At 40.9% G+C, this 27856-nt stretch overlaps 1 protein-coding gene across 1 annotated transcript; it reads left to right on the top strand.

Moving 5' to 3' along the window:
• Positions 1–342: 342 nt before the first annotated feature.
• PRLR (prolactin receptor) lies at positions 343–27627 on the top strand. Its single transcript, XM_029910927.1, has 12 exons — positions 343–450; positions 1250–1382; positions 5634–5803; positions 7852–8018; positions 8752–8893; positions 10451–10580; positions 18691–18860; positions 20986–21155; positions 22434–22575; positions 23466–23565; positions 25191–25260; positions 26046–27627. Exons 1-12 carry the CDS (start codon positions 381–383, stop codon positions 27066–27068), a joined length of 2487 nt encoding a protein of 828 aa, XP_029766787.1. The 5' UTR covers positions 343–380; the 3' UTR covers positions 27069–27627.
• Positions 27628–27856: the final 229 nt, after the last annotated feature.

Genomic DNA, 27856 nt, shown 5'->3' with positions numbered 1-27856 from the left:
GATTCACATGTAATTGCATGAATCTGAGAGCTGGAGCTTTAAAAAGGTTCCAAATATCATAGACATACAATCAAATCACAAGAATAGACCATGCTGTGAATTCTAATTGGGGTGCTGCTAACGATTGGCTGAATGACCTTGAGTAGGATACTTAGCCTTTCTGTGATTCATCTTCCCTATCTGGAAAATTAGGGACTATAACTCTTATTGGATTACAGAGGTGTGGTGAGGATTAATTAGTTCAAGTTTGCAAAGTGCTTTGAACACATAATGATATACACACACATGCCAAATACTATTATTAAATGTTGCACATTGTCATATTTTTCAGCTATCCTCTGATCCTACTTTCCCCGCTGGAGGAGGAGTAGGTAAACAACATGAAGCAAAACTTGGCATCATCAGTTAGATTTATTTTGCTGCTTTTTCTGAACATAGAGTGTTTGAATGGTAAGTAGAAAACTATACAGCACATTATTTTCCCGAAAGCAGTTTGTTTAGAAAATTCTGACGATAAATCCTGGCTATCCTGATCCTCATTGGAACCTATACAACTTCAAATGATCAATTCTCTTAAGAACTCCTGTACAGAGATTTTGAAAATGGCTTGATTTACTCTTGTGAAAGTTTTAGGGTCAGTAAGTGATAACTTAGGGATGTCTACACAGCAAAGAAAAACCTGTGGTTGGCCCAAGCCAGCTGCTTTGGGCTCATGGGGCTCGGGCTGTGCGGCTGTTTCACATTGCTGTGTAGACTTCCAGGCTCGGGGTGGAGCCTGAGCTCTGGGACCCTCCCACCTTGCAGAGTCCTAGAGCCCAGGGAGTCTAGTTGCTGAGTAAACATACCCTTAGAGATAGTACTGACAGACACCTGTCCCTTCCCCTTCATTCTTCTTAGGACTTGTCACCATGAAAATGTGACTAGCAACATTAATGAAAAAGTGGCCTGGAACTTTACTAAAGTAATAAATAAGCTTAGAAGGAGAAGGCACATGTATGCAAATTTGAATACACTTTTTTCTTAGAGATTATTGACCAATGTGTTCTTTATTTTAAAAAGACGTGTTTTTAAATACTATTGGATTCTATGCAGTAGTAATTCACACATTCAGGTTTGCCTTTACACAGTGTACTGTATCCAATCCATGGAATCTATCATCTCCTTACACCTCACCGTCAGTACTACCTAAATGTGTAATGTATGATATTTGTAAAGCTTATTAACTAGGCTGATTTCTGCACTTCCCCAGAGCAATCACCTCCTGGAAAGCCTGAGGTTTTGAAGTGTCGTTCTCCAGAAATGGAAACCTTTACTTGCTGGTGGAAGCCTGGCTCAGATGGAGGACTTCCTACCAACTACACTCTGCTCTACAACAAGGAAGGGTGAGAAGCTGTGGATAATTATTCTGTAGATTATTACTTTGCTTCATATATATTTACAGACCCCAAACTCTCACTTGTCTTTAAATTGCAGGTAATTATCAGATGACGAAGGTGTTGTTACAGAATAGGGGTGTAGAGGGGTTTTGTTAGGGTCGCCCCTCTCTGGGGCGGCTGGGAGCCAGGCCGCCTCACTACGGAGCTCTGCTGAGTCAGGGAACTAGCCGGGTGAGACAGGAAATAGTCAAGGGCTCAGGCCCTCAGGCAGGGGCTGAGCAAATAGTTCCAGAACAAGCCCGGGCCCTGGGTCAGGGCGGGGCAGTAAACAAGCAGTCTAGAGCTCAGGTCCCAGGCAGGGGCTGAGCAAATAGTTCAATATCAGGCCCCAGGCCCTGGGTCAGGGCAGGGCAACACACAATCTGGAGCTCAGGCCCTCAGGCAGGGGCTGAGCAACTAGTTCAGGAATCAAAAACCCAGACTCTTGGTTCTGAGCATCTGGGGCGAGGGGGAGACTGCCACCCGTAAGTGGGGTGGCGGGGGGGGGACGCAGGCCCGCCCACTCCACTGCGTCCCAGCCCGGGGCCCTAACTGCTGCTGTGTCAGTGGGGATCCTGGCCACAATACACTGACATGGGCTCTGGGTGTGCCGCAGCCAGACTAGGGTCGGCTGCCCCTGGACTACTTCCTACCTCCCCCTCTAGCAGTACCTGCATCTGGTCGGTGTCCTCCAGGGAATCAAGGACCATGGGCTCCTCAGGGTACTCGGCAAGCGGTAGGCTTGGCAGCTCCTCTGGGTCGCTTCTCTCCGGTAGGGTTAACAGCTTCTCTGGGGTCTGGTTGCCATCAGGCCTTGACTGGTATGGCCAGTCCTCGGGTCGGTCACAGGCTGCAGGAGTCTCCCCAGCGTCTGGCTTCTCCAGCGGCCAGGCAGCTTCTTAGCCCTGGGATGCGGCTTTTATACTTCCGGTTCTGCGCTTTAACCTTTGGGGGGCGGGCGCAGGCTCCAGTGGCTCCGCCCACTTTGGCAACCAGAGGGGCTCGTCCCTCTCTGGGGCGGCTGGGAGCCAGGTCGCCTCACTACAAGGGGAATATGTCCATGTCGATTTGTGGATTTCGTTTTTGTTTTATGAATACTTGTATTTCAAACTCTGTTTTGAATGTAATCTTTAGTATGGCTTTGAGTGTTCCTTTTGGTAGCTGGAAATTGACAATTAGTGGGGAACCTGTATTTGGAAAGCTGTTACAAACCCATCAACATTAAATAGCTCTACCCTGGAGAAACAGTGAGGTTGCTTCAGCTGTGTCATTGACTTTGAATGAACTCTCTACACATAAATCTGTCTGTGGGGAGAGGGCTGACATTCCCCTGGTCTACGCACATGGCTGGGAGAGCTGTAGTTAGTCCACCTGACCAAAGAGAGACAGAATCTGTTTTTTAAAAGGGTGTTTCTCTAAGCAAAGGGAGTAATTTCACTGCCAGGAACAGAAGACACAGCCAGTGGGAGTGCCTTCTCTAAAGGACTTGGACCAAACCCAGGGACTCACAAAAGGGGATGAAATGAGGAGTTTGGTTTCCATAGATCTGTGTGTGCATGTGTAAGAATTCCTTTGCTTTACTGCCACATTGTCCAGTGCTTAATTTGCAATGAAAGAGGTGTTGAGGCTCAAGCAACTAGGTGCCAGGGCTCAAGGAATTTTTTGTACTTTCATAACTGATGTGGCAAGCCCTGGCACAAAATAAGCACTGACATTGTCCCTGAGAGGGTGAACTTGAAACCAGAGCTCCCACAGCCAGGTGGTCTCTGAGGGGAACATGTCTAAATAACTGGGAGGCTCAGGCACCAGTTCCAGGTTCTAGGCAGCTGGACTGCAGGGTCCTACTGTCCAAGAAGGGTGTCAGACATGGGGTCTGCATCAGGGAATGCACCTGAGACCCAGAGTTAGGAACAGTGTCCAGTCACTACCCAGAGAACTTAGCACCACATGGGATTCAATGGGTTGGATCCGGTCACGCAGACAGTGTTGTCCATTCCAAAAGCAGAACTGGTCCAGGTTGTAACAGATATTATTTAAGAACTATGTCAAAGTGAGGTTTATTTTAAGCATGAATTAGACATCTGTGCTTGTGAAAAGAAAAGCATGAGATGTGCAAATGCATGTTCCTTATGTGCAAGAGGAGCTGTAGTCACTCCCAAGTAACTACTGATGTTGGTAACTTCACTGAAAGCAGAATCTTTTCTGATTAATAAAGACAGAATCTGAAATTAGTTTACATAAAGAGAATGTGTTCTAAATTCACATTTCTGTCATTTACATTTTGTTTCAGTGGCTCAGTATATTCATGCTGTCTGTCAGGTCTCCATTTAAGGGTTCTTTCTTTGGACATACTTGTGTGAAGATCCTAAATTACTTGTACAGGTGGGGGAATGAGATTGACCAGTAATAATAGTAATGGGCAAGTGACTGTGTCACAGAAACCACCATCTCAGTTGTCACTGAATGGTAGACATATTGGTAGTCTTTGCAGAGAGACCATGGAGCAATTTGACAGAGTAGTGAGAGTAATTGCTTTCACTGCTGTTCCCCGTGTTGTACCTGATCTGTACATAAAAAGTGGGCTTCATTCTCTGGGGCTCTCAATCCTGCACCACTTTCACAAGCACTAAAATTCACTCTTATAATATGGAATGAAGGTCATGCTCTTTTGTGCTTTTACACACATCTCTAAGACACTTTTGATTATATACTGACTAAGGGCCCAACACTGATCTGTGCTTATGTAAGACCATGGGGAACACAAGAACCCTCCCCAGCTACTGCGTGAGGGCAGATCTCAATCCTTCCCTGTGAGCAGCAGGAACTGGTTCCCAACTGGATAGGGGTGGGGAGGTTACAGGGCCATAGCCCTGCTCCTTCCCATCATTGGTCCATGGAGCAAGGCAGCACACCAGGGGAACCAATATGCCCCATGGCACAGCTATGGGAGAGATTTGCCTCCTGGGTCATCATCTCAACCAGTGTTCCTCTAGGCATTGGTGCAGCTTTCTATGGCCTCTTGTACCAGGCTGTATGTCAGTCACACAATCTAGCACTAAATGAATGCAAAATAATGCTATTGCCAAAAGCACCTATAAGAAATAGGAGAGTTAGGTATAATGAACTGATAAATTTTTATTTTAATGAGATTATAACATTAAAAATTAGACAAGGCATCTTCTTGTCTGCAGGCAGAACTGACCTGATTAAAGTAATAAAAAATTCTCCTCTATCATAATGCTAAGTAATGAGACTTTCAGGTGGAAATATGTAAAGAAAATATTTGACAACATGCTGTCTTCAAACCAGGGGTGAAAGTTACTTTCACCCCTGGTTTGAAGACAGGATTTACCGGTATGCCGGAGTCCTGAGCAGGGGCGTGGCCTCAACCGGAAGGGGCGTGGCCTCAACCATAAGCGGCAGGGCTTTTAAATCAAGATTTAAAGGCCCCGGGGCTCTGGCTGCGGCTAAGAGCCCCGAGGCCTTTAAATCACCCCCGAGCTACCAGCTGCAGAGGCGGCTGGGAGCCCTGGGGCTCAGGGGTGATTTAAAGGGCCCAGGGCTCTGGCCGCCGCTACTGCAGCAGAGCTCCGGGCTCTTTAAATTGCCGACGGAGCCCTGCCGTCGCTACCCTGGGGCTCCAGCAGTGGGGCTTGGGAGGCAATTTAAAGGGCCCTGGGGTCCGGCCACTTCAGGGAGCCCCGGGCCCTTTAAATCGCGAGCCTGGGGAAGCCAGTCCGGTCTGGCACGGCGTACTGGCTCTTGCTGGTACGCCAGACCGGACCGGCTTACTTTCACCTCTGCTTCAAACCAAGTGACTGTCTTTGATTTGCCTCTAACTTCTTGTTCTTAAACATTTTAGAAGTGTTTTGGTGTTCTCTAGAATATTCTGTTTTATGGCTCCATGTCAGGCAAACCATCTCCTCCTCCATTTTAATAGCATACATTTAGTTATGACCTATATAATTACTAGTTCTAAAAGAACAGAGGACAAGTTCTAGCCCTGCGTAGTTCTAGTAAAGATAGCTCCAGTTCAGCAAAGCAGTTAAATTAATGGGACTTGAGCATGTACTTAAGTGCTGTGCTGTGACAGGAGTGCATACATGCTTAAAGTTAAGTGTCTGTTAAAATGTTTTGCTGAACTGTGGCCACTATTAGTAAATCAGATGCTTTACTTAATTTCCTGATGACTGATCATTTTTCATTTTTTAATTTCAGAAAAGAACAAATTTATGAATGTCCAGATTACAGAACTGCAGGTCCCAATTCCTGTTACTTTGACAAAAAGCACACCAATCTCTGGACATCTTATAACATTTCTGTAAAGGCAACTAATGAGGTGGGAAGTAACATCTCTAACCCTCATTATGTGGACGTGACTTCCATAGGTAAGAGGGGGGAAAAACAGAAAATAAAGTGGAGATAGGCAGGAGCTGGGAATCATAGAATCAGAGAAATCATAGAAAGGTAGGGTTGGAAGGGATCTTGAGAGGTCATCTAATCCATCTTTCTGTGCTGAGGCAAGGCCAAGTATACATAGACCACCCCTGACAGATGTTTGTCTAGCCTGTTCTTAAAAACCTCCAAAAATGGGGATTCCACAACCTCCTTGGTAATCTGTTCAAGTTCTCAACGATCCTTAGAATGTTTTTTTCCTAATATCCATCCTAAATTTCCCTTGCGTCAAACTAAGCCAATTACTTCTTGTCCTACCCTCGGTGGACACAGAGAGCCATCTTCTTTATCACAATCTTTTACATATTTGAAGATTGCTATCATGTCCCACTTAAACCTTCTTGTCACTAGACTAAAAGTGCCCATTGCTTTCAACTTTTCCTCATAGGACATGTTTTCTAAAGCTCTTATCAATTTTGTTGCTCTTCTCTGGACTCTCTCCAGTGTGTTCATAGCCTTCTTAAAGTGTGGTGCCCAAAATTGGACACAGTACTCCAGCTGAAGCCCCACCAGCGCTGAGTAGAATGGCACAATTTCCTCCCATGACTTACATACGACACTTCTGTTAATACACACCAGAAAATGCGATTTGTCTTTTTCGCAACTGCATCACACTGTTGGCTCATATTCAGTGTGCAATCCACTATAACCCCCAGATCCTTTTCTGAAGTACAGCTGCTTAGCTAGTTATTCCCCATTTTCTGCATTTGATTTTTCCTTCTTAAATGTAGTACTTAACACTTAAAGTTCCGAACTATGCCATCTTGTTTCTGAAACTTTAGCCTGAAGCTGCTGATTGTGAAACGTCTTAATTTGATGGTGAGGGAGCCTTGTAAGAATGGCATTGATCAGCAGATCATGTGCATTCATTTTAAATATGTATGTGTCTGAAAACCGTATGATGTGTGTATTATTTATAAATAAATAAATAAATCTTATTAATTTTGACTGATAAATTGGCACCAGGTTTAATTAAAATTAGCTCATGTTTTCCCAATGGTTTGCTGACAGTTAATGCAATTCCATAACAATTCGGATTCTAAATATATCAGACTAGGTTATTTTATCTCAGTGTCTTCCGATCAAATTTTGCTCCATTTACAAATGTAAAGATATTTTTCTAGCTGCTAGCCCCGAAAACTCAGTCAGGATTTTGAAAGCTAAATCATGTTCTTCTTGACTTGTGTTTCATAACTAGTACTATGTCTCTGTGGGGTAAATGTTTCTGTTAGTTACTGTATTAAAGGTATGATTTGCAAGAGAGCTGAATTTTTTTTTTTTTAGTCCCAGTCACATGTCCAGGCTCAAAGTCTCAAAGATCAATGTCTCTTTCACAACACAGGAATTATTGCCCACTGCTGCCATGAGGTAACCCTAGGCACCTTCTTCTGAAACATACTAGCGAGGGACAGACCTTACTTTTCTAGGTACAGAGGTTCCTGGTGGCTCCTTAAGCCCCGTCGGAAGTGTTACTAGTACAGTATTTTGAATTAGACCCATATTAGAGAATTGCGAGCCCTGCTCTTTAGTTTATTTTACACTCATACCTTAAATATTACATTCAAAACGGTAGGGGCTCCGACCCACACTCCTAACATCATCCTGCTTTCAGTGTGTTACCGAATGTACATATTATATTGATATAAAGATACTCAGTCTATTATCAGGCCAGACGGTTTCATTCTATGAAAACATGTACAGTTTTATGCAAGTGTGCGTTTCTGTTGCCTGACAGATTCAGCAGAAAGTGTAAGAGGAACATGAGCAATACTGTGGCAAGTCAACAGCCAGTTCAAACATACTCAAAAAGAGAGAAAGGAAGCCAGCGAGCTACTGGACTATTCCAAACCCCTGTTGTCTTTTTGATTGGCTTTTCTTATTTAATGTAAATGGATGCTTCCTGAAGCAAATAAGTTAAAATACTAGACGATAATAGGAGGCTTCTTTGGTGATTTCAGTTTTTGATCTTTCATTTGTACAGTTCAGCCAGATCCTCCTATAAACCTGTCTCTGCAAGTAATACAATCAGCTGGGATATTGTATCTTTGGGCAAATTGGTCTCCACCTCCATTGGTTGATGTCAGATCTGGTTGGCTTATACTTCATTATGAATTACGCCTAAAGTCTGAAGAAAGGGAAGAGTGGGAGGTAAGGAAATGGCAAACTTTCATAGTGAATGTTCTCTTTTCTCTAGTTCATATATCTGAACTTTATATCTTGATATTATATACACTGTGGTGTCTGACCAGGGTCAGGGTAACCAAGTAAGGCTATCCAAATATGACCATTAAAAAGAGGAGAGTATTTCTGTGGTTTGGAGGGAGAGAAAGTAAGAATTCCAGATATGTACATTGTTGTCCTAAGAACTACATACAAGAGAGAGAAACTGACTACAAGACTGAGAGTACAGTAGATTTTCCTTGCAGTGGCTATCCTGAACGTGTCTATCTCAGAGATACTAGGGAAAAAATCACACTTCATATGTTCCTTACATCATGGAGTCAGATTTGGTGAAAAGCTGGCTCAGTGAGCAGCAGGGCTATATTTCTCTTGCTCTGACATCTGAAGTGGAGTTGCTAATATTGGAATGAATGAAAACTAAACTGGTCCTCAGAAATCTAAAATAAGCCATGTGTTCTAGACTCCTGAAGAAATCTTGGTCTCATTGAAGGGAGATTTTGCCATTGACTTCCATGGGTCAGGATTTCACTCTTACTTCTTTGTAGTGCCCATTCTTTAAAGTCTGTGGGTGAAATCCCGCTCCCACTGAAGTCAATGGCAAAACTCACATTGACTTAATGAAACCAGGATTTCACTTCATGATTTGTATAGAAAAATGCCCCAGTTCCTTATGGTTTCTATATTTTTGATTCCTCTCCAGACTATTTTTGTTGGACAGCAAGCACATTATAAGGCGTTTAAATTACATCCTGGATTGAAATACATTGTACAGGTTCACTGCATGCTAGACCATGGAGAATGGAGTGAATGGAGCTCAGAAAGTTACATTCAGATCCCCAATGGTGAGTGGCTGACAATCCTTCTGTTAATTTCCTTTTAAAATCTCGGTGATTCCAGTGTTTGTGAAATGTTCCCATGTAGCAGCCCTGAATACTAATGTCCTCTATACACAGGAAATGTACAGTACAAGAGAGAGCAGCAGTGCAACCCTGATAATATCCAGGTATGACACGGTTGTTCAGTCTTCCTGGTCCATTAGTCCTTGGCCTCATTGTTGAGACTGACAACTACAGGTGCTATTTAATGACATTGTGATGGCAGGCTTTGGACATTTGTTAACTGGGAACTGGACTGAAATCATCAGCTCATTTCAGACAGGGCACGAAACTGCATTCACCATAATATGGTAACAATTTTTTACCAACCTGGTGTGGGTTTTAGTTGGTGGCCTAAATATGGTAGACCTCAGATCTTGTTACCAAACTCCTTAGCCATGCTGTTGCTGCTAGTCACCTCTGCTATTTTATTAATTATATTTTTCATGTCTTGACATGGAACGTGTTGGCAATGATTAAAATTTTCACATGTGACTAAGGAGCCTAAGTAAGTCCTATTTTCAGAACTGACTTTTAGGCACTTTGGAACATTGAAAATTAAAGGTCCCAATCTCAAGAATTGAAAAACAAAGATTCTCAATAGCTTGAGACCATTATTCACCTCACGTGCACAATCACAACAGCCTTACTTAGTGCAGTGTTTCAATCAGCATCATGCTACTTGATGTGTTAACCTTTGTCCTGCTGTAAGTTTTTTGTTTGAGTCTCTAATAACATCAGTGAGACACCAAACAGGTCACAATAAATCTTCTTTGGCTGTGATCAGACGAGTAGCTTAGGTCTCTAAGTACCATGTATGAGGTCACTAAGCAAGGAACACATAAGTGCTTCCTTTTTCTTATCCCTTAAAGGCAACTCAGCCTGGTCTGGGGCTGCAGGAGAGAAGGGACAACACTGGCGAGAAGACACACATGGGCAAACACTTGGAAGGAAAATGCAGCTTAATCAGCTAGACTTCTTTTGCTGATTTGTTTTTTGTTTTTCTTAACAGAGTTTTGGGATGATGAGTAGAGAACTAAAGTGTCCTTTTTAAAAGTGGTTTATATAGAATAATCTGAAGATAGACAGACATATCTAGAGTGTATGTACCTTAGGAACTCAGATGTTCCCCATTACCACAGTATCTGAGCCCCTCACAAACTTTAATGTATTTATCCTTACAACATTCCTGCGAGGGAGGGCAGTGCTGTTATCCCCATTTTTACGTACAAGGAACTGAAGCACAGAGTGACTAAGTGACTTGCCCAAAGTCACACACCATGTCCCTGCACCACACAGACATCAACCCAGATTTCCCAAGGCCTAGTCTAGTGCGCTAACCACTGGACCTTCCTTCCTTCTCTACTGATGTAGAAGTGAAAACATGTTTTTTCTTGTACAGTAAATATACCTAAGTCTGACTGTCCTGTACCTCTCAATAATTTATAAATTCAGGATTGATATTATTCAGTGTACTGTATAACAGTTAAGTTTATTAACTAGATAATTTATGCATTTCTACAGGGCAGCCCCCTGGAAAGCCTGAGCTACTGAGGTGTCGTTCTCCAGAAAAGGAAACTTTTACTTGCTGGTGGAAGCCCGGCTCAGATGGAGGACTTCCTACCAACTACACTCTGCTCTACAGCAAGGAGGGGTAAGAAGCTGTGGATAGTTATTCTGTGGCTTATTATTTTATCTTATGTACGTTTACAGAACCTGAGTTCTCATTTGTTCTTAAATTGTAGTTAATTATCAGGAAAGTAAAAAGTAATTTAAGATTTTTGTAAAAATTAATTGTATTAGGAAGCAGCAGTAGCAACTTCATAATTGAGATTGCAGCAGGGTTTCTGTTTAAAGCCACTCTTTCAAAATGCACTGAAATATTCTATGCAGTGTTGTTGTAGCCATGTTGGTCCCAGAATATTAGAGAGACAAAGTGGGTGATGTAATATCTTTTATTGGACCAACTTCTGTTGGTGAGAGAGACAAGAAGAGCTCTGTGTACGCTCAAAAGCATGTCTCTCTCACCAATAGAAATTGGTCCAATAAAAGATATTACCTCATCCACCTTGTCTGTCTGGGATATTCTGACAGTCTTTGCCAGATTGCCTTGAAAACTGCTATGCCACTATAAGGCTCGGGCTACAGTTTGTGGTACAAATTTGGGGTCCTTTGGCCAAGGGGCTCCTGAGACACAAGGCCACCCAAAATTACCTGTTTTTAAAATTACCATCTTTATATCGAGCCTTTCGCACAGAGATCCATAGACAATGGTAGGGTAGAGCGACACAAAATATGATCATGGTAAGGGCATTCCAGAGATACAAGTGTCTGGCACCAGAGTCAATCTCCAAAAATTTATGAATAAAAAGTTATTCAATATGTTTGTTTAGTTCTGAGGAGCGAGCTACTTTTGGCTTGTCCCAGCATTGCTCATGCTTGAGCAATGAGCTAACTTAATGTTGGAGTGTGTAGCTGTCTGCTGAGAGCAGGCTCATTCAGGAAGTGTGCAGACACCAGGTCAAACGGTGAGAGACAAAGCATGGAGCCCACATGCTCATCTTCCTGCTTCTTAGAGGGAGCTAGGAAACGAACACACTTCCTGCAGTCACGGACCTCCTCCCCCACCCCTAATCAGGGTATGTCTACACTAGAGCTGGAAGGGGTAAATTCCAACTTAAGGAGACATACTCATGCTAGCTCTGATCGAGCTAGCGCACTAAAAATAGAAGTGCATCCATGGTGGCACGAATGGTAGGAGGAGCTAGTTGCCCCAAGTATGATCCCATCAATACTTTAAGTACGTATGTGGGGCAGCTAGCTCCTCCCACTGCTTGCGCTGCTGTGACTACACTTCTATTTTTAGCACACTAGTGTTACAACCCAATGGCAATAAAAAAAAGCTTACCAATCCTCTCTCCACGCCGGTAAAATCCTCGGTGCATATATCCTCAACCGTAGCATAACTGCACATAAAAAAAAACGTAGGGTTTCTCCCTCTGCCCCTGGGAGGGGTTTTTGCATGGGGTGTATAAACCCTCGGTGGTAACAAAAAAAGGCCTAGCGTCCCTCCCTCTGGCCCAGTGGGGTAACATTGTAAGCCCCGGTGCCCGCTTGGGCAGCATAAAATCTTAAGTAACTAAAAAAATTGTAAAAGCAATACCAACAAGTTGTAACAACGTGTTTAAAAAACAAAAGGGTTCAACTGCGGACTCGGGTGTCCCGCAGTCGTGGACAATGGCGGCGTTCACGGTGGGGTCAGGGCTGAACGCACGGGCAATAGGCAGCGCGAACACGAAAGTCCCGCTGCCCGTCCCGCTGGTGTCACAAAAGGTTGGTGGTCCTAATGCCCGAGCTACAAAAGGGGCAACAAAACCCCAGTTGCCTCTTTCACAGGGGGGGTGAGGACCAATCCTGGCTGGAGAGGGCTCTCACCAAGGTAAAATACAATCCCTGGGGTTCCGTCATAAAGCTTCAAAAAAGTGTGCATTCTTGGCAGAATTTATTAAGCCTGTATGCCAAGTATAAAAAGCAAAAGGGTAAAAACCTAGGGGCAGCTGTAAAATTAATATAAACTGCAGCAGCCATGTGATATCAAACATTGTCAAAACAAAAAAGAAAGGTTAAAAAAAAAAATCAGTGTGCACCCAACAACTAGTAAAAATTAATCAATTAAAAGCGCAAATTACTAACCAGGCAGCAACCCAAGCCCATGCCCAAAACAAGTTGCAGGGTCTTAAAACAAAACTTCCAGGCAAAAAAAGCAAAATGCACCGCCTAAAAGCACTGGCTAAGCAAGTACGGGTCCTTCAAAAATTTAACCATTCGTGCTCAGCATACGCCGCAACGGCAGTGTGTCTGCCATAAAAAAAAAATTAAACAATTAAAATGCCAATTGGCCGTGTGTTCTGTCCAGGTGGCAAGCCTCACGAAAAATAACTCGGGTAACCCTTGTAAGTAATATTATTTAAAAAAAAACAACCAAAAGGGGTGGGGACTAGTTAAAAAGCCCGCCCTCCTTGCTAAATTGGAAATAAAACAAAGCCTGTGCCCATAAAAAAAAAATCAGCAAAAAAAGCAAAATCGGACCCAAACAAGCAGGCAGGCAACAAATAAAAAATAGTAAAAAATGGGTTAAAAGCCCTAAGGGCATAGTGGCAAAAGTAAAAAAAAGCAGTAAATACAGGCATCAAAATTTCAAATCCCCAAAACACTACTTAAAATAGAAAAATCTAAGTTAATAAAGGTATCGTGTTAAAAAATAAGTAAGTAATTTTAAAAAAAAATTAAAAATGCCATAAATGCTAAAAAAAACCCCTAAACAATTAAAGATTGTAAAAATGTTCAAAAAAATTTTTTTGGTTTCTTTGCACCCATTCTAAAAAAAAATGGGTCCTTTTCCAAAAAAAATTCTATAAATAAGCCAGGCAAAAAAATAATCTAATTTAAATCATTAATGTATAAACAATTTAGTCAAATTTGCTAAAAAAAAACGTAAGGGGTGTCTATTAAAACTTAACTGCCCCCAAATGTATATACATGTAATCTATGTACAGATATATAAAAATTAAAGCAGTGTAAGGGGTGTTAAAAAAATAAAATAAATTGGTTTTGTTTTTAAATAATACCACTAAAATCCATTTAAATCTTTCATTCAAAGTTGCAAAACCAAAAAATGGTTTTGGCCAAACACAAATAACTAAAGTGTTGTTTGGCTTTGGTATTTAACATTTAACCCTTAAGGGGTAACTTAATGCTTTACAAAATTTAAAATGACAAAGAGTCTTGTGGCACCTTATAGACTAACAGACGTATCTTTGTCGTCTTTTACAGATCCAGACTAACATGGCTACCCCTCTGAAAATTTAAAATGTTTTTAAATAAAAACCAAAGTCATGGCTGCAGCAGGGCAGCCAAAGCCAAAAAAAATAAAAATAAATCTAAATTTTTTTTTTTGGGGTAACAAAATGGCAAATAAAAGCTGTAGTAAACAAAAACAAAAAAACCAGTGCCCCACACTAAGCCTTAAAATAGCTCTGTGTAATCAAACTGTCACTTTGCTAAAGGTACATAAAATTTCTGTAAGCACAAAAAAAACCAATTACACCTTATATAAAAATTAATATGCCTAATGTTCTAAAAATTAAATTATAAAAAAATGCATTTTCCCCAAAACATGTGCAATGTATATTATAATAGGGGTTAAAAAATGCAAAAACATACCATACTACTTAATTAAAATCCTATTAGGGCTCCAAAAAATGCCACAATAGGTTGTGTTTTCTTTTTCAAGTGTTTTAAAAGCAAAAATTAAAAAGTTAAAAGTAATCAGAACTCTGGTAAAAGTTAATTGTGTCCCTTTTAAAACAAAGTCTCTAAGTTGCTAATGGCTTTAAATCTGAAAGCAAGCCAAAAAGTGTCTGTATTAATGCAAATTACCTAACTAATAAAGGTAAAAGCCATTAAAACCTGGCCTGCCTATAAAACAAACACACAAAAATAAGCGGGTAATTCCTCTGTAATGCCTGCAATCAGCAAGGGTATTTGTAAAAAATATATATATATTTTAAGCAATAATCTGACACCCCCAAAGGGGTAAAAATACGGTTGGGTTTTTTTTGGGGGGGAGGGTTTGGTCTTTCAAAAAAACCCCAAAAAAGCTAATACCAGCTAAAAAGCAACCCAAAATACCATAAATCTACTGTCACCAAAAAATTTTATTTTGTGTTCTATGTTTTGTCCTGTGTTGTTTGTCTTGTTGCTAGCACTGTTGTGTATCAAATGCTGCAAAAAACATCCTCAGGTAGCACACACCATATTTAAAAAAATTGGTTTTAAAGCAAAAATTATAAATACTATGAACCTAAAGATAATTAAAAATAAATTAAGCTCTCTGTCCCAGCTACAAAACAGCCTAATACAAAAACAAATAAAAATAAAAAATCATACTGCTATTTGACATAAAATGTATTAAAAGGCAAATACTTGCTTTGTCCACCTTAAAATACAAAATGTTTTGGGTAATACTAAAAAACACTAAGATTTTAATACACTTGCTAAAGCAAAAAAAACCAAACACTGTTTAATACTTATCAGTACAAATAAATGCAGTATGTTTCTAGCATAGTAAGGCCAAACCTTTTAATTAAAAAAATTGTTATCAAAATTGCACACCAACAGGCTCTAAAAGCAAAAATATAAAAAGTTAGCCCACTCCCCATATTGCACATAAAATCCTTCTGGCTACCCCAAACCTCCCCTAAATCCAATAAAAACAAACCCTGTTCCTCCTATGGTGGCCTAAAGCAAAATAAAAAGCCCTTTAACAAGTAATAGCAATCCCTAATCCCTAAACGCAATATTGTTGTTGTAACCTCCTAAACCAGGCAAACAACATCCACAACAAAAACTAAAAAGGGCTGTAACAAAATAACTAATAATTTAAATGGTTTTCACATGTGCCTCAATTTCCCCAAATAGGTGCATTTATGTTGTCCCTTTTCTTTCCCTTTGGCTTTGTTAACAAAACCGGGAGTAATAGCAAAAGCCCCAAAACACCCCAAACAAAAGTGGTAAAACCGTTCTTGCTACTTCAGGCCTGCAAAATCCTTCATTGCAATATAATCCTCCTCCGCTTAGCCCCCAGTCTTCAAAAAATGGTCCTAAAAAAGCACCTCCACGTCTCTCCCCACCCCCACCAGCAGTGGTGGCAAATTTTACCAGCCACCAAATAAAAGGCAGCCACTCAATGGTAAATCCTCCATAATGCCACTTTAAAAGCTTTAAACATTTATTTGCCTCTAAAACGCTTCCAAGTCCCAGCCTTCCTTCCCAATTGTACCGGGGGGGGGGGGGGGGGGGGTCACCCTCCAACTTGCCCTCCTTACCCAAATATTGTCCCCCCAAAAAAGGCAAACCCTAGTAAGCTCCTTGTGGAATGGGGCTAATTCGGCAGTCAATATTTAAAATATTCAGCAGCGGGCCATAAAAAACAAGCGGTTAAAACAATTTTAAAAGGTCATGGGGCTGGTCACAAGTGCAAATCTTACCCACCTTACAGTGGCCACCTCCACCCTCAAACATAGTGCCAAATTGGCCCTCCACATGCAAAACACCTTGCAAAAATTAATTAAAACCATAATTAAGGCCAAAAACCAACTAGGTTAAAATTCTGTGTGCTCCCAAATCCAACAATATTTAACCCAGCAAATTCATAGCATCCAAAAAAATTTGCTCCATAAAGCCTGGCCCAAAAAAATCCATTCCCACTCAAAAATTCCCCCAAAACAATAGCCTTTTCGCTACTCCTAAAAACTCACTAATTAAAAGTGCACAGTCATAGCCTGCTTCTTCACGGCCGTTGGCCCCATAAAAAAAGGGTGGGCCCCTGGTATAAAAATCCAACCAGGCCTTTAAAAAGGCTGCCTCTAAACCCATAGTCCATCGCAATGTGTAAAAGGTGGCTCCGCCCAATAACACGGCTAAGCTGTATGTGCTAACTACAGCCCCCAACTATCAGCACATATAAATCGCAAAGGGCAACACCTGGCAACTATAACCTATAAAACCCCCTCAAATAATGTGTAAAAAAAGGGCAATGCCAAGCCGCTTTTACAAGGTGGGTCAACACAGCTGCTAAAAAGGAAAGGCATCAAAATATGCCCCCACTAAGGCACATCTGTTTACCAATACCTCAGCGTGTGTTTAAAAAAACACCAAGCCCAAAGTGCCTCTCAACTTGCTGTTACAATCTAAAATGCAAACATTTTTAGTGCATTGGCCCGCTGTTATTCGAAGTATTGTTAATGTTTCTAACTATGTTGTGTTTAATTTTTCATAAATCACACCCAATGTTTTCCTGCCGTTAATGCACACCCAAAAACAACTAACCACGTTCCAGACAAATGCCTCCTCCTTTACAGTGTTGCAGCACATGTTTAATCTAAAAAAAGCTGCCTTTGCCACAGCCATCCAAATGGGGCATCTATGCCAACAAAAAAAAGTGTTATGCTATGTTTCTAATAAAGCCAAAAGCCACTACTGGCTAGTGCATGCAATTGTTGCCGCCCTAACAATTTTATTTGTGCTATATTGCTGTTTATGTAAAAGGCCAACGGTAACCCTAGCCACCGTGTCAGAGAACGGGTAAAAACCTAAGTGGTGATCCCTCAGAACAAAATGTTGATTAGGGGTCAAGGGGGGACTGTCACAACCCAATGGCCCCCTCCCTCAGGGGGTCCCCTGGGGAGGCAAATCAGCATTGTATGTTGCTAACGCTGTTGCAGGTATTGCAAGGTATTTCGGAAAGGGAAAGGTGTGAGTGTGGAGTGAGAGGTTCCTTTGCAGGTTACAAAAGGCCATAAAGGAAGGAAAGAAGAAGGGAATGGGTTAACTCGATGCTCCAGCTAGCTCCAAAAATAAAACTCTATCTCCAGCCCAAGGCCATGGCACACAACCAACTCTCGGCTGCCTGCCAAAAAAAACGGGGGCCTAAATTCCAACCCCAACCAGCCATAAAAAAAAAAAAAAAAACCACCAAAACAAAACTGCAGGGGCTGCAAAAACAAGTAAAACAGAAAAGGCCAGCAAAAAAAAAAACCAACAGTTTCGCGTCCTTAAAGCTGGTGTGTTTTAAAAAAGCTTTAAAAGCCACAAAAGGCCGTTTTAAACTGCTACAAAAAGCATGGGAAACAAAGGTCCCTAAACAAAATGCCCCCAAAAAAACCCCAAACTTAAAACCTTCCTAAAAACTAAAGCAAATTAAAAATTAACAGCAAACCCTAAATGGCCTGTGCACAAAACAAAACTCTCATCTACCCTTCCCCCTCTTCTTCTTCCGTTACACCCAGGCTTGGCCAGCCTTGGGTTGTGCGTGTGTAAGTATAAAAATGGGTTAGGGCTCGGGCACTAACACTTTTTTCCTTCTTCTACGTAACATGGAGGTAAACACATCACTCACCGCTGTTATTTTATTAATAAAGCTTTAAAATTTAGTCACTTGGTGTGCTCCTTCATCTCCTCCCCTAACAATCCTGCAGCCTCAGCCTAATCACCTAACACCTCAGGCAGATTGGTAACATAAATCTGTCACACTAGCTAGCCACAGGTACATCTCCTGGAGCTGGAATTTACACCTTCCAGCTCTAGTGTGGACATACCCTCAGTCTGGGAATAGTAATAAATATATTACTGGGGACATAAAGAGAGGCACAAACTGGATTTTTGAGGGGCAGATGGTGAAAGACACAGAATAGGTTTTGGGTATGGGGGAGAGATGCACAAAACAGATGTTGAAGGTATATCAGAGCTACAAAATGAATTTGGGGGGGAAATGAATGTTTGAATTATTTAGTATTTAGTAGGCTTGTTAAAAGATTTTTCCAAGGCCACCTAGTACCTGGCACTTGGCAGAGGCAGGTGGCATGCAGTGGGACTCACTTTGCTGCTGTTCTGAAAGAAAACCAGCTAACCCCCTGCAGCGTTTACCCAGCTGAACACTCCCACACACAGCTGATAGAACACACTCTTTGGGGGCCATGGTGTGCAGATCATCTCAGTATCTAGGGCCTACTGCACATTTTTGAACACTGGGGATGAATCCTGCCTTATTGCTCCCCTGAGCTGGATCAGCATTTTATGCCTTCTTCCTGTTCCCCAGAGCATGAGTGGGTGATATCCAGTCCTAAGTAAGTAGTAGTGATAGTAGTAAAATTCATGTGCTTTATTCTGTATATTTCCTGATCACTACGTTTCTTTAATTTCAGAGACAAATCAATCAATGAATGTCCAGATTACAGAACTGCAGGCCCCAATTCCTGTTACTTTGATAAAAAGCACACCTCACTTTGGGCAATCTATAATATCACCATAAAGGCAACCAATAAGATGGGAAGTAACATCTCTGAACCTCAATATGTGGATGTGACTTACATAGGTAAGACATTAAGACTTTTTTAAACAGTGGAGCCAGAGGCAAACTGATCCAAAGTGCATGGGCTTTCAGATCCAGTGTTCAGGACCCAGTTAATGTGTAAAAAATATATACCCATGCAATGTGGCATCTAAGGTAAAACTGCTGACAAATGCATATAGCCTCCTTCCAGTGTGCAGAAATAACACATTTTTAAAATTGCACTGATTTTAATCGATGTTATTTTAAGAGCTGGATGACTTTTTCATACTAAACCTTTTTTGATAGAACCATAGAAGATTAGGGTTGGAAGAGACCTCAGGAGGTCATCTTGTCCAACCCCCTGCTCAAAACAGGACCAACTCTAACTAAATCATCCTAGCCAGGGCTTTGTCAAGCCGGGCCTTAAAAACCTCTAAGGATGGAGATTCCTTTTTTTTTCATTTTTCACCCAAAAATGCAGATTTGGGTTGACCAAAACAATTTGCAAATTCAGGTCAATTTCTGCAAATTGTTTTGGTTGGAAAAAATATTTAAAAAAAGCTTGGATATATCAAAATAGTTTGTTTCAGCATTTCCAAAATGAAATGTTTTGACTTTTAGTTTCAGAAAGATGTTACATTTCTGAATTTCCCTCAATTTTATTTTGAAAAAAAAATTAAATATTTTTTTAAAACCTCAACATTGAAATAAAACATTTAGTTTTGGGTTGATTAAAACATTTTGGTCAACCCGAAACAAAACTTTTTTCAACATTTCATTTCACCAAAAAATTCAAACCATTTTCATTTTGAGTTGACCCATAACAACTCTTTTTTTTTTCAATTTTTCATTTGGTAATTGAACAGAAAATTGGTTATTCAGATAGCTCTAGTTGCGTGGTTACATTCCATGCAAGTCTTTGACCATTTTTAATTTTCTGTTACCTGCTATATTTCCTGAATGCCCAAGAAGTGGAAAACAGGACAGAAATGGCATTTGATATTATTTGCGTGTCAACGCACATACCATATATCACACGTACATGTACCAAACACAGCCCTGGGAAACACCATTTCAATTCTGCCACTACAGAAGCTGAGGTCAAGTTGATACTCCCACTAACAGTCCCTAGATTTGAATGTCTGGGGGCATGGTGTTATCAATAGAGAGTCCTCTACTCTGGAATTTGTTTTCCCATCAGGTCCAATAGAGCCTGAGTCAGTTGCTCTTTGGGTCATGGTGTGAGGATCATTCTCTTCTCAGGCTTTTGCTGAGAGAAGTAACTCTGGGCAAGTATTCAGTTTATTTCATGGGAAAGAGTGTTTAAGAGTACATCTATACTAGAAAAATGTAGTACCAGTTTGCCAGCAGTGATGTAGCTGCCTGGGTGCTAGAAAGCGTGTAAGTACTACTACTGTAGACATGGCTACGGTATTTTTACCACCATTTTTTGTGGCATATTGGTAAAAATGCCTGAATCTGTCTACACTAGCAGTTTGAAATGCTGCAGCTGCAATGCTGCTGATTTTTGCTGGAATCTGGATTCAGTTCTTTCTAGTGTAGACATGCCTTAATGTTGACACTGGCCAACAACTCATGTATTATTTTTAAATACTACATATGCACATGGAGACTGTGGTCTTGTTTTTTCTGAATTTTATGTGAGATGTGACTATGTAAAATGTTACCTACTTAATCACTTAAATCTGCTACTTCTGTGGATTCAGAGATATATCTGCTGACTTTCATGACAATAGATTTTTACTATATTGTACTCCCACTAGCTATGTTGTCTCTTCAAGGTTATGAGGGAGAGAGGTAACAGTAACACAGCAAACAATAATGCAGCAAAAAATAATTTTCAGTTTTAATTGTTATGAGTTCATAATATTACAAATCTCAAAATGAACTCAATGCATAAACTACTCTGATTGCTTCAAATTTGTGCATTCATGCTATCGTGCATTTCCAAAAGATTATTAATCTCCTTTCTCACAATACCAGAAAGAGTTATAACCAACCTGACAGTTGCAGGTAGCAGATGAATATAAAACACTCCCAATTTAGAATTCTCTACTCACTTTTCTTACACCAATTGATAGCATTTTACAATGACTTCCCAAGGTGCAAGGCGAAGGTGATTTAAACTTTTTATCCCTTTTTACAGTTCAGCCAGACCCTCCTGTGAACCTATCTCTAGAAGTAAAAAAACAAGTAGATGGAAAACCATATCTGTTGTTGAAATGGCATCCACCTCCACTGGCTGATGTCAAATCTGGGTGGCTTACTCTTGAATATAAGTTGCGACTAAAACCTGAAGAAGGGGACGAATGGGAGGTAAGATTTTGCTAGTTGGTCTTCTCTTTTCAATTATATTATATCCATGAATGTAACACACCAGACACCATCAAAAATTCAGCATTACCAAAAGTTGCCCTACAGTGCTGTATGAGGGATCACAGTATTTTCCCACACCTAGAGAAAAAAATAAAGTGGTATCTCAGATACCTCTGTGTGGTAACCAGTGGCAAAAATATTTGACTGTATATTAACTGTAGTATTACCATACTCTTTAAATTGTCAGTCCTAGTTTAACCATGTTCTAGATATGGGTTTGATTGTTGTTGTTCACCATGGTAATCTATTCTAAATCACAGACATAAAATTGCTAACAGAAAGCTCAGTAACAATCGGTGGTAAAATTATCTGGAACTATTTCCATTCATGCAAATAATCATTCGATTCTATTGGCAGGCTATATAATGACAATGTATGCACAAGCCTTTACCTCTCCCTGTCCTTAAAACTGGGGACATTTTCTTTGGGTTCCAAGCTCACAACTCTTTCTTCTGTCTTCACTACTCACTTGAGCTCCGCTCAGAGTTCCATCTTTGGTGCTCCGTCAGCTATTGCTCCTCCAAAATGCTGTCTCTCTCTGTTGGCTTGTGCTGCTCTTTTCAATATCCTCTAAACCCTTTCAAGTTTAACATTTTCAAAATTCACGATTCAGAATGATTTTTTTTTAACTGAGTACCCCGCATCACTAAAGGACGTCCGCTTCCCCATCACCTTCATCATCTGCTGGATCCTTCCTTGTTTTTCGAATTCATAAACCAAAATAAATAAAACTTGGGAAAAAGGGAGATCCAGTCCTGGTGTGTTTTCACAATAGTTTCACTTAAGCATTGCACTAGAGCTAAAATTCTTTCTCACAGCATTATATTAGAAAACTGAGAATGGCTATATAATAGATAGACCATTATTCAGTTCCCATATTGCAAATTCTTATGTTGCTATCTAGTTTCAGTACTGTTCATTTTACACTCCCATTACTTTGTCAACTTTCTAAATAGCCTAAAATTTTTATAGCAAAATGCCTCAGGGATGAAACCCCATGCTCTGGATGTCCCTAAACCTCTGACTACCAAATACTGGGACTGGATGACAGGGGATGAATTGTTCAATAATTGCCTTGTTATGTGCATTTCCTCTGAAGCACCTGGCATTGGCCACTGTTGGAAGACAGGATATTGGCTAGATGGACCATTGGTCTGACCCAGTCTGGCCATTCTTATGGTCTCAATTTTTATGGGTTTTGTGTTCTTTATTCTTCAGACAATTTTTGTTGGACAACAAACACAATACAAGTTGTTTAGTTTAAATCCAGGAAAGAAATACCTTGCACAGGTACACTGCAAACCGGACCATGGAGAATGGAGTGAATGGAGCTCAGAAAGTTATATTCAAATCCCCAGTGGTGAGTTATTTGATCCTCCTTTTATTAATTATTTTTAAATGGAAGTGAATTTAGTACGTTAGTTAGCTGCCCCGCTAGCAGACCTGAAGACTGAAATCCTGTATTACCCACAGGACAGATAAAACATTGCTAAGGTAGCAGAAATGGCAGCTTCCCTACACCATGTTCTCAATTTGCCTCAGCCTTGATTACTTCTGAGTAAGAAGGTGGTTCATTCTCCTTACCCACTTAAGCATTGGCCACTCCACTGAATCTGCCAGCAAGGGTGCTGTTTACTGCCTTTTAATATAGTGATTTTGCTATGTGGATACTTGTCCATTGCGAACTGCACTGAGATTACTGTATAAGACACCAAACAGCCATTAACATCAGATGGTAATAGTTTTTAGTCACTGCCTACAGGGGATGTATTTGAACTGGCCTAAAGGTATAAGGCTTCGTGTACTATTAGAAATTCTCAAAGCCATCCAGTAGTTGCCCTCTCCCTATAATTTCATTAATTATATTATTCAGGACTTGACAATGAAATGGCTAAACTATTCACAAAAACAGATTTATGCATGGCATAGATGCTGCCCTTGCTTTTCTGTCCTGTGTTGGTGTATCTGGCTGTGGCAAAATTTACCCTCCTCGTGTACTTTTTACTCTGATAGGGTTTTTCTCCTAGGCATTTTATTTCCTGTGCTGTGCCATCAGGTGAAGAACACCTAAATATCAAGCACTAATATGATGCAGTAGATCAGTATGTACTAGAGATGGTCTCGAGCCACAAAACTGAGTTTGGGGGTTAGGCCCATTTTAAAGATAGGTGCCATTTGCAACATTTTTATCACCCGCTTTTTAGCTGCTACACTGTATGCAATTAAAGCATTCCTGCTTGTATTTTCTAGACATAGAGTTGAAGGATGTGATTGTCTGGATCTTTGTGGCTGTATTATCATCTGTCATTTGCTTAATCATTATCTGGATGATGGCTTTGAAAGGCTTTAGGTAAGTCACTGCCTTACTGTTTGTATTAAATCTAAAGGATTTAGTTAATTACCTTTAAAAATAAGCTTTTAATATTTGTTTTAATTTTTCATTGTTTTTATGGTCTATTAGAAGCTTATCAAGAAATGATTAGATCCTGAACTGAAGTAAATTTAACGTCACTGGAGCTATGCCTGTTTACATTGACTGAGAATCTAGCCTTGAGCTTCCTGTTTAGTTTTTCCTAGTTCATTTGGCAAACGTATTATGGAGTATTCCTACTTCTGTATGCCTTCTATCGTGGCTTTTTGTTTATTTTTTGCATGGTACCATAGTAGCATGAAGTGCCCAGTGCTGGAAATAGTGTTGGCTGGTTAGGTGCTGCAGCAAAGCGATCTGCGTAACTTATATTATTTTTCTAGTGAGACATAGTGAAATGGTGGCGCTTTTTTTGTTGTTTGGTTGTTTGTTTTCACCATGGAGTCTTTTTTGTTTGAATAGATATTTAGAACCAATTGTGCCTATCAGTGCCTGTGCCGGGGCTTTGCAGAACCACATTGTCCCAGGGGGAGTTGAGCTGTAATAAACTTTGGGCAAGTGCCTGACGGTTGTCTCCTTCTATCCCTCCCTGTTCCCTTTGGGGCACTATGGGGGCGTTTGAAGGAAGCATTCCTTGAGCTCCCCCAACTACAGACAGAGATTGCAGTTGTGATTGTGACAGGCTCTTGCATGGGGGAAAGCTCCTTGTGCCCCCCTCCATGTCCTCCCACCCGCTCAGACACTAGATAGACATTAGAGCCTGAGCCCCGGTCTACACTAAAAACGCATGTTGCTTTAACTATGTCACTCAAAGTGTGGCAGTTATACTGACCGAACTCCTGGTGTAGACAGCGCTATGTCACTGGGAGGGCTTCGCCTGTCGACATAGCTAATGCCTCTCGGGCAGGTGGAGTACCTACACCAATGGGAGAAGCTCTCTCATCAGCATAGGTAGTGTGTCTTCACTAAGTGCTACAGTTGTGCTGTAAGTGTAGACAAGCCCTCAGAATATTCTCCTGTGAACAGGAACAGTTTAGCAATTGAAAGAGCACACTAGCCTGAGGCCTGGATGTACTATTTGAAGTTTAAGACTTCTGCCAAAATCACTGATTACAATCAGAGTGAATGTTAATTACTGCATTCAGTTTCAGTTGAATAGTGCATTTTTCTTCAGTTTCATCACCAAAATGTTGTGTAGTGTTGCTGTACGGTGTTTGCAGCTGCTGTGTTCCACACTTGAGATAGATGCATTTCAGCACCAAAATGATGTTAGGTGCTGTACTATTCCAAATATTAGTAATAATAGAAATAAGTGTTTCTGACAATGTATATCACTTACAGTTTATAAGTACCGTAATTAACTTCACCACAGTATTTGCACTATTCCCTTTCCTGTATAGATATGTTAGGCACTTAAAAATGTTTACTGAGCTATACCTGGCTGACACTGTCCTGGGAAGGCGTCACACAGTGGGCTTGGGTCTAATAAGAAAGGTATCAAATACATTAGAAATGTTTGAACTGAACTGGTATCGAAATAGGCTAGCAATTGGGGCAATAGGGTCTGTGCCTTCACTTCTTATGTTCTCTGCCTTTGTTTTTTTCAGTATGGTAGCCTGCATCTTACCACCAGTCCCCGGGCCCAAGATAAAGGGACTCGATACACATCTGCTAGAGGTGGGTATTACTAAAGAATATAGTGGAATTCAGTGCTACATACTTTGCCAAGCTTTTGTAATAATGAACGCAACAAGGATGGCATTTGCATTTAATACTGGAACAAGCCTTTACCCTACTTAGGTACTTTATAGCTTGAATTTGTTTGAAGAATAAGTAAAATGGCCAGGTTGATAATATGGACAGGACATGCCTTTAAGCTAGTGCCTTCACTGGGGGGGAAGAGTGTATTTGAAGAGGGGTTTTGTACCAGCAGTTACTCTCAGAGGCATTGTATCTGAAGCTATCATAATGCCTCCTGGTGCACCAGGGCCACTTAAAGCCTGAGTGACTCTTGTCAACTCTTTTTTTAATAGGATAAAGTATGTGCTCCCCACAACGCTCTGCTGTCCAGAGGAGAAGAGGTGGCTGGGCCATAGTCTTCCATCATCCTGTCCCTCCCCACCCCATTGGCTGCCTAGTACCATTGTCATCACTAGATTCCCCTGGTCCTGGTGTGCCGTAAGCACAAGTTTTGGGACTATCTGGCCCCTGAACAAGGGTTCACATGGGAGCTTGTAGACTCCCACTATGTTTTGCACCAAAACAAGGTTAGGTTTAGTGTAGCCTTACCCGTATAACTGCACACATTACAGCAACTGCAGCATTCAAGCACATTTTCCATGTTATAGGCGTAGACTAATCACTGCGGTCTCAGTCAGGGTGGGAGAGAAATACTAACAACAGATAAATCTTACAGTTAGCCACAAATATGATTGTAACGTATATTGTTGTTATCCCCTCAGACAGGGAGGTCCGACGAGTTTTTGAGCGCTCTGGGTTGCCAAGACTTCCCTCCAACATCAGACTGTGAGGATCTACTGGTAGAATTTCTGGAGGTAGATGACAGTGAGGATCAGCAACTAATGCCAAGTCATGAAAAAGGTCATCCCAGTAAAAATATGAAGTCAACACACAAGGAAACAGACAGTGACTCAGGGAGAGGGAGCTGTGACAGCCCTTTCCTACTCTCTGACAGGAGCAGAGAGCCCAGAATCCCTCCATCAGCATTTCAAACACCAGATATCAGTGAAATTTCAGAAAATAATGCAAGAAAAAGCAGCTGCGAAATTCAGAGCACAGACCTAAAAGGGAAAATACCTTATTTTAGCATTGGTAGTACAAAGTTATCTACGTGGCCTGGAGCTCAGCTATCTAACAATCAGACTCCTAAATGCTCCTACCACAACATTACGGATGTTTGTAAGATAGCCCTTGGCACCATGAATGTGAATGTTACATCAATTTTGGGGGGAAATGAAGAAAATCAACAGTCACAATATTCTAAACCCACTGAAACTATCAGTGAGGAAAAACTGGACAAGCAAGGAGAAGTGGAGAGCTTGCATTCCAAAGCTGACCAAGACAGAATGCAATTGCTGCCCAATGAGAAGTCACCTTTTTTGTCTGCTAAACTAATGGATTATGTAGAAATTCACAAAGTCAACCAAGACGGGGCGTTAGCTGTATTGCCGAAACAGAAAGAAAATGGTGGCAAAACTGAAAACTGTACTGTCCCTGGAACCAGCAAGGAATATGCAAAGGTCTCAAGAGTTGTGGACAACAGCATTCTAGTAATAATACCAGTTTCAAGAGTTCAGACCACACCTATGTTTCAAGAACCTCCAAAGGAATCTGTTCAGAACCTTCAACAGAGTCAAACAGAGAAAAATATGAGCTATTGTTTTACAACTCCAAGTGAGTGCAAAATAGACACTGGTGGATTAGATTACCTGGATCCAACTTCCTTTATGTGCTCCTTTAATTAACTGAAAGTTCGATTATCCTTCTTCAGGTAACACTACAGAGTAAATTAAATGCAATTAAAATGGAATGTTCTAGTATGTGGATTACATAGAATTACACTACTAAAGCTCAGTTGTAGCTCACACCTTTCTATGTTTTCTACTAGCTGATTGCAGAACAAATTATTTCATTTTCTAATTGTGATTTATAGATTTACTTTTGTTAATAGTTATGTACAGTAAAACAAAAGTATGTGACATGGTTTCTTGGAAAGGGGTATAATAAAGAGAAAAAAGGGATTTGTAGGTTGATGTAATAGAATAAATAAACCTCAGATCATTAAAATAGATTTTCAATTTAGGAAGAAAGGACAAGGAAGTGGATATTATGTGCCATGGAAAACTACAATGTAAACAAATTGTTGAACTTTGCATTTCTTCTATTTGATGAAAACTAGCCAAATATTGCAGGTTCAACAAAGATACAAAATTGGGGGAGGTTGGTCAATATACCATGATTAAGGCTAAGATTTTGTCACGGATATTTTTAGTAAAAGTCATGGACAGGTCCTGGACAATAAAGAAAAATTCACAGAAGCCCGTGACCTGTCCATGGCTTTTACTAAAAATATCCGTGACAAAATGGGGAGCTGCGGAGTCCCGACACCACCCACGTGGCTGGGCAGCTCAGAGCTCCCAGGGCCCCACTGCCTGCGGCGGATCAGAGCTCCCAGGGGCCCCAAGCTGCGGGGTACCCTCACCACCGTTGTGGGGCAGAGGGACCCTGCAACTCCCAGCCGCTGTGGGCTGAA

Source organism: Terrapene carolina, unplaced genomic scaffold, assembly GCF_002925995.2.
Source record: "Terrapene carolina triunguis isolate 2854851 unplaced genomic scaffold, T_m_triunguis-2.0 Scaffold69, whole genome shotgun sequence".
NCBI lineage: Eukaryota > Metazoa > Chordata > Testudines > Emydidae > Terrapene > Terrapene triunguis.
Note: the sequence above shows the minus strand (reverse complement) of the source record. Positions and strands in the feature narration are given on the sequence as shown.

Excerpts from the sequence above, each read along its gene's own strand:
- PRLR (XM_029910927.1), top strand. The coding sequence starts at position 381 with ATGAAGCAAAACTTGGCATCATCAGTTAGATTTATTTTGCTGCTTTTT. Across the intron at positions 5,804-7,851 it reads TGTGGACGTGACTTCCATAG|TTCAGCCAGATCCTCCTATA; the intron begins GTAAGAGGGGGG and ends TCATTTGTACAG. Across the intron at positions 18,861-20,985 it reads TGTGGATGTGACTTACATAG|TTCAGCCAGACCCTCCTGTG; the intron begins GTAAGACATTAA and ends CCCTTTTTACAG.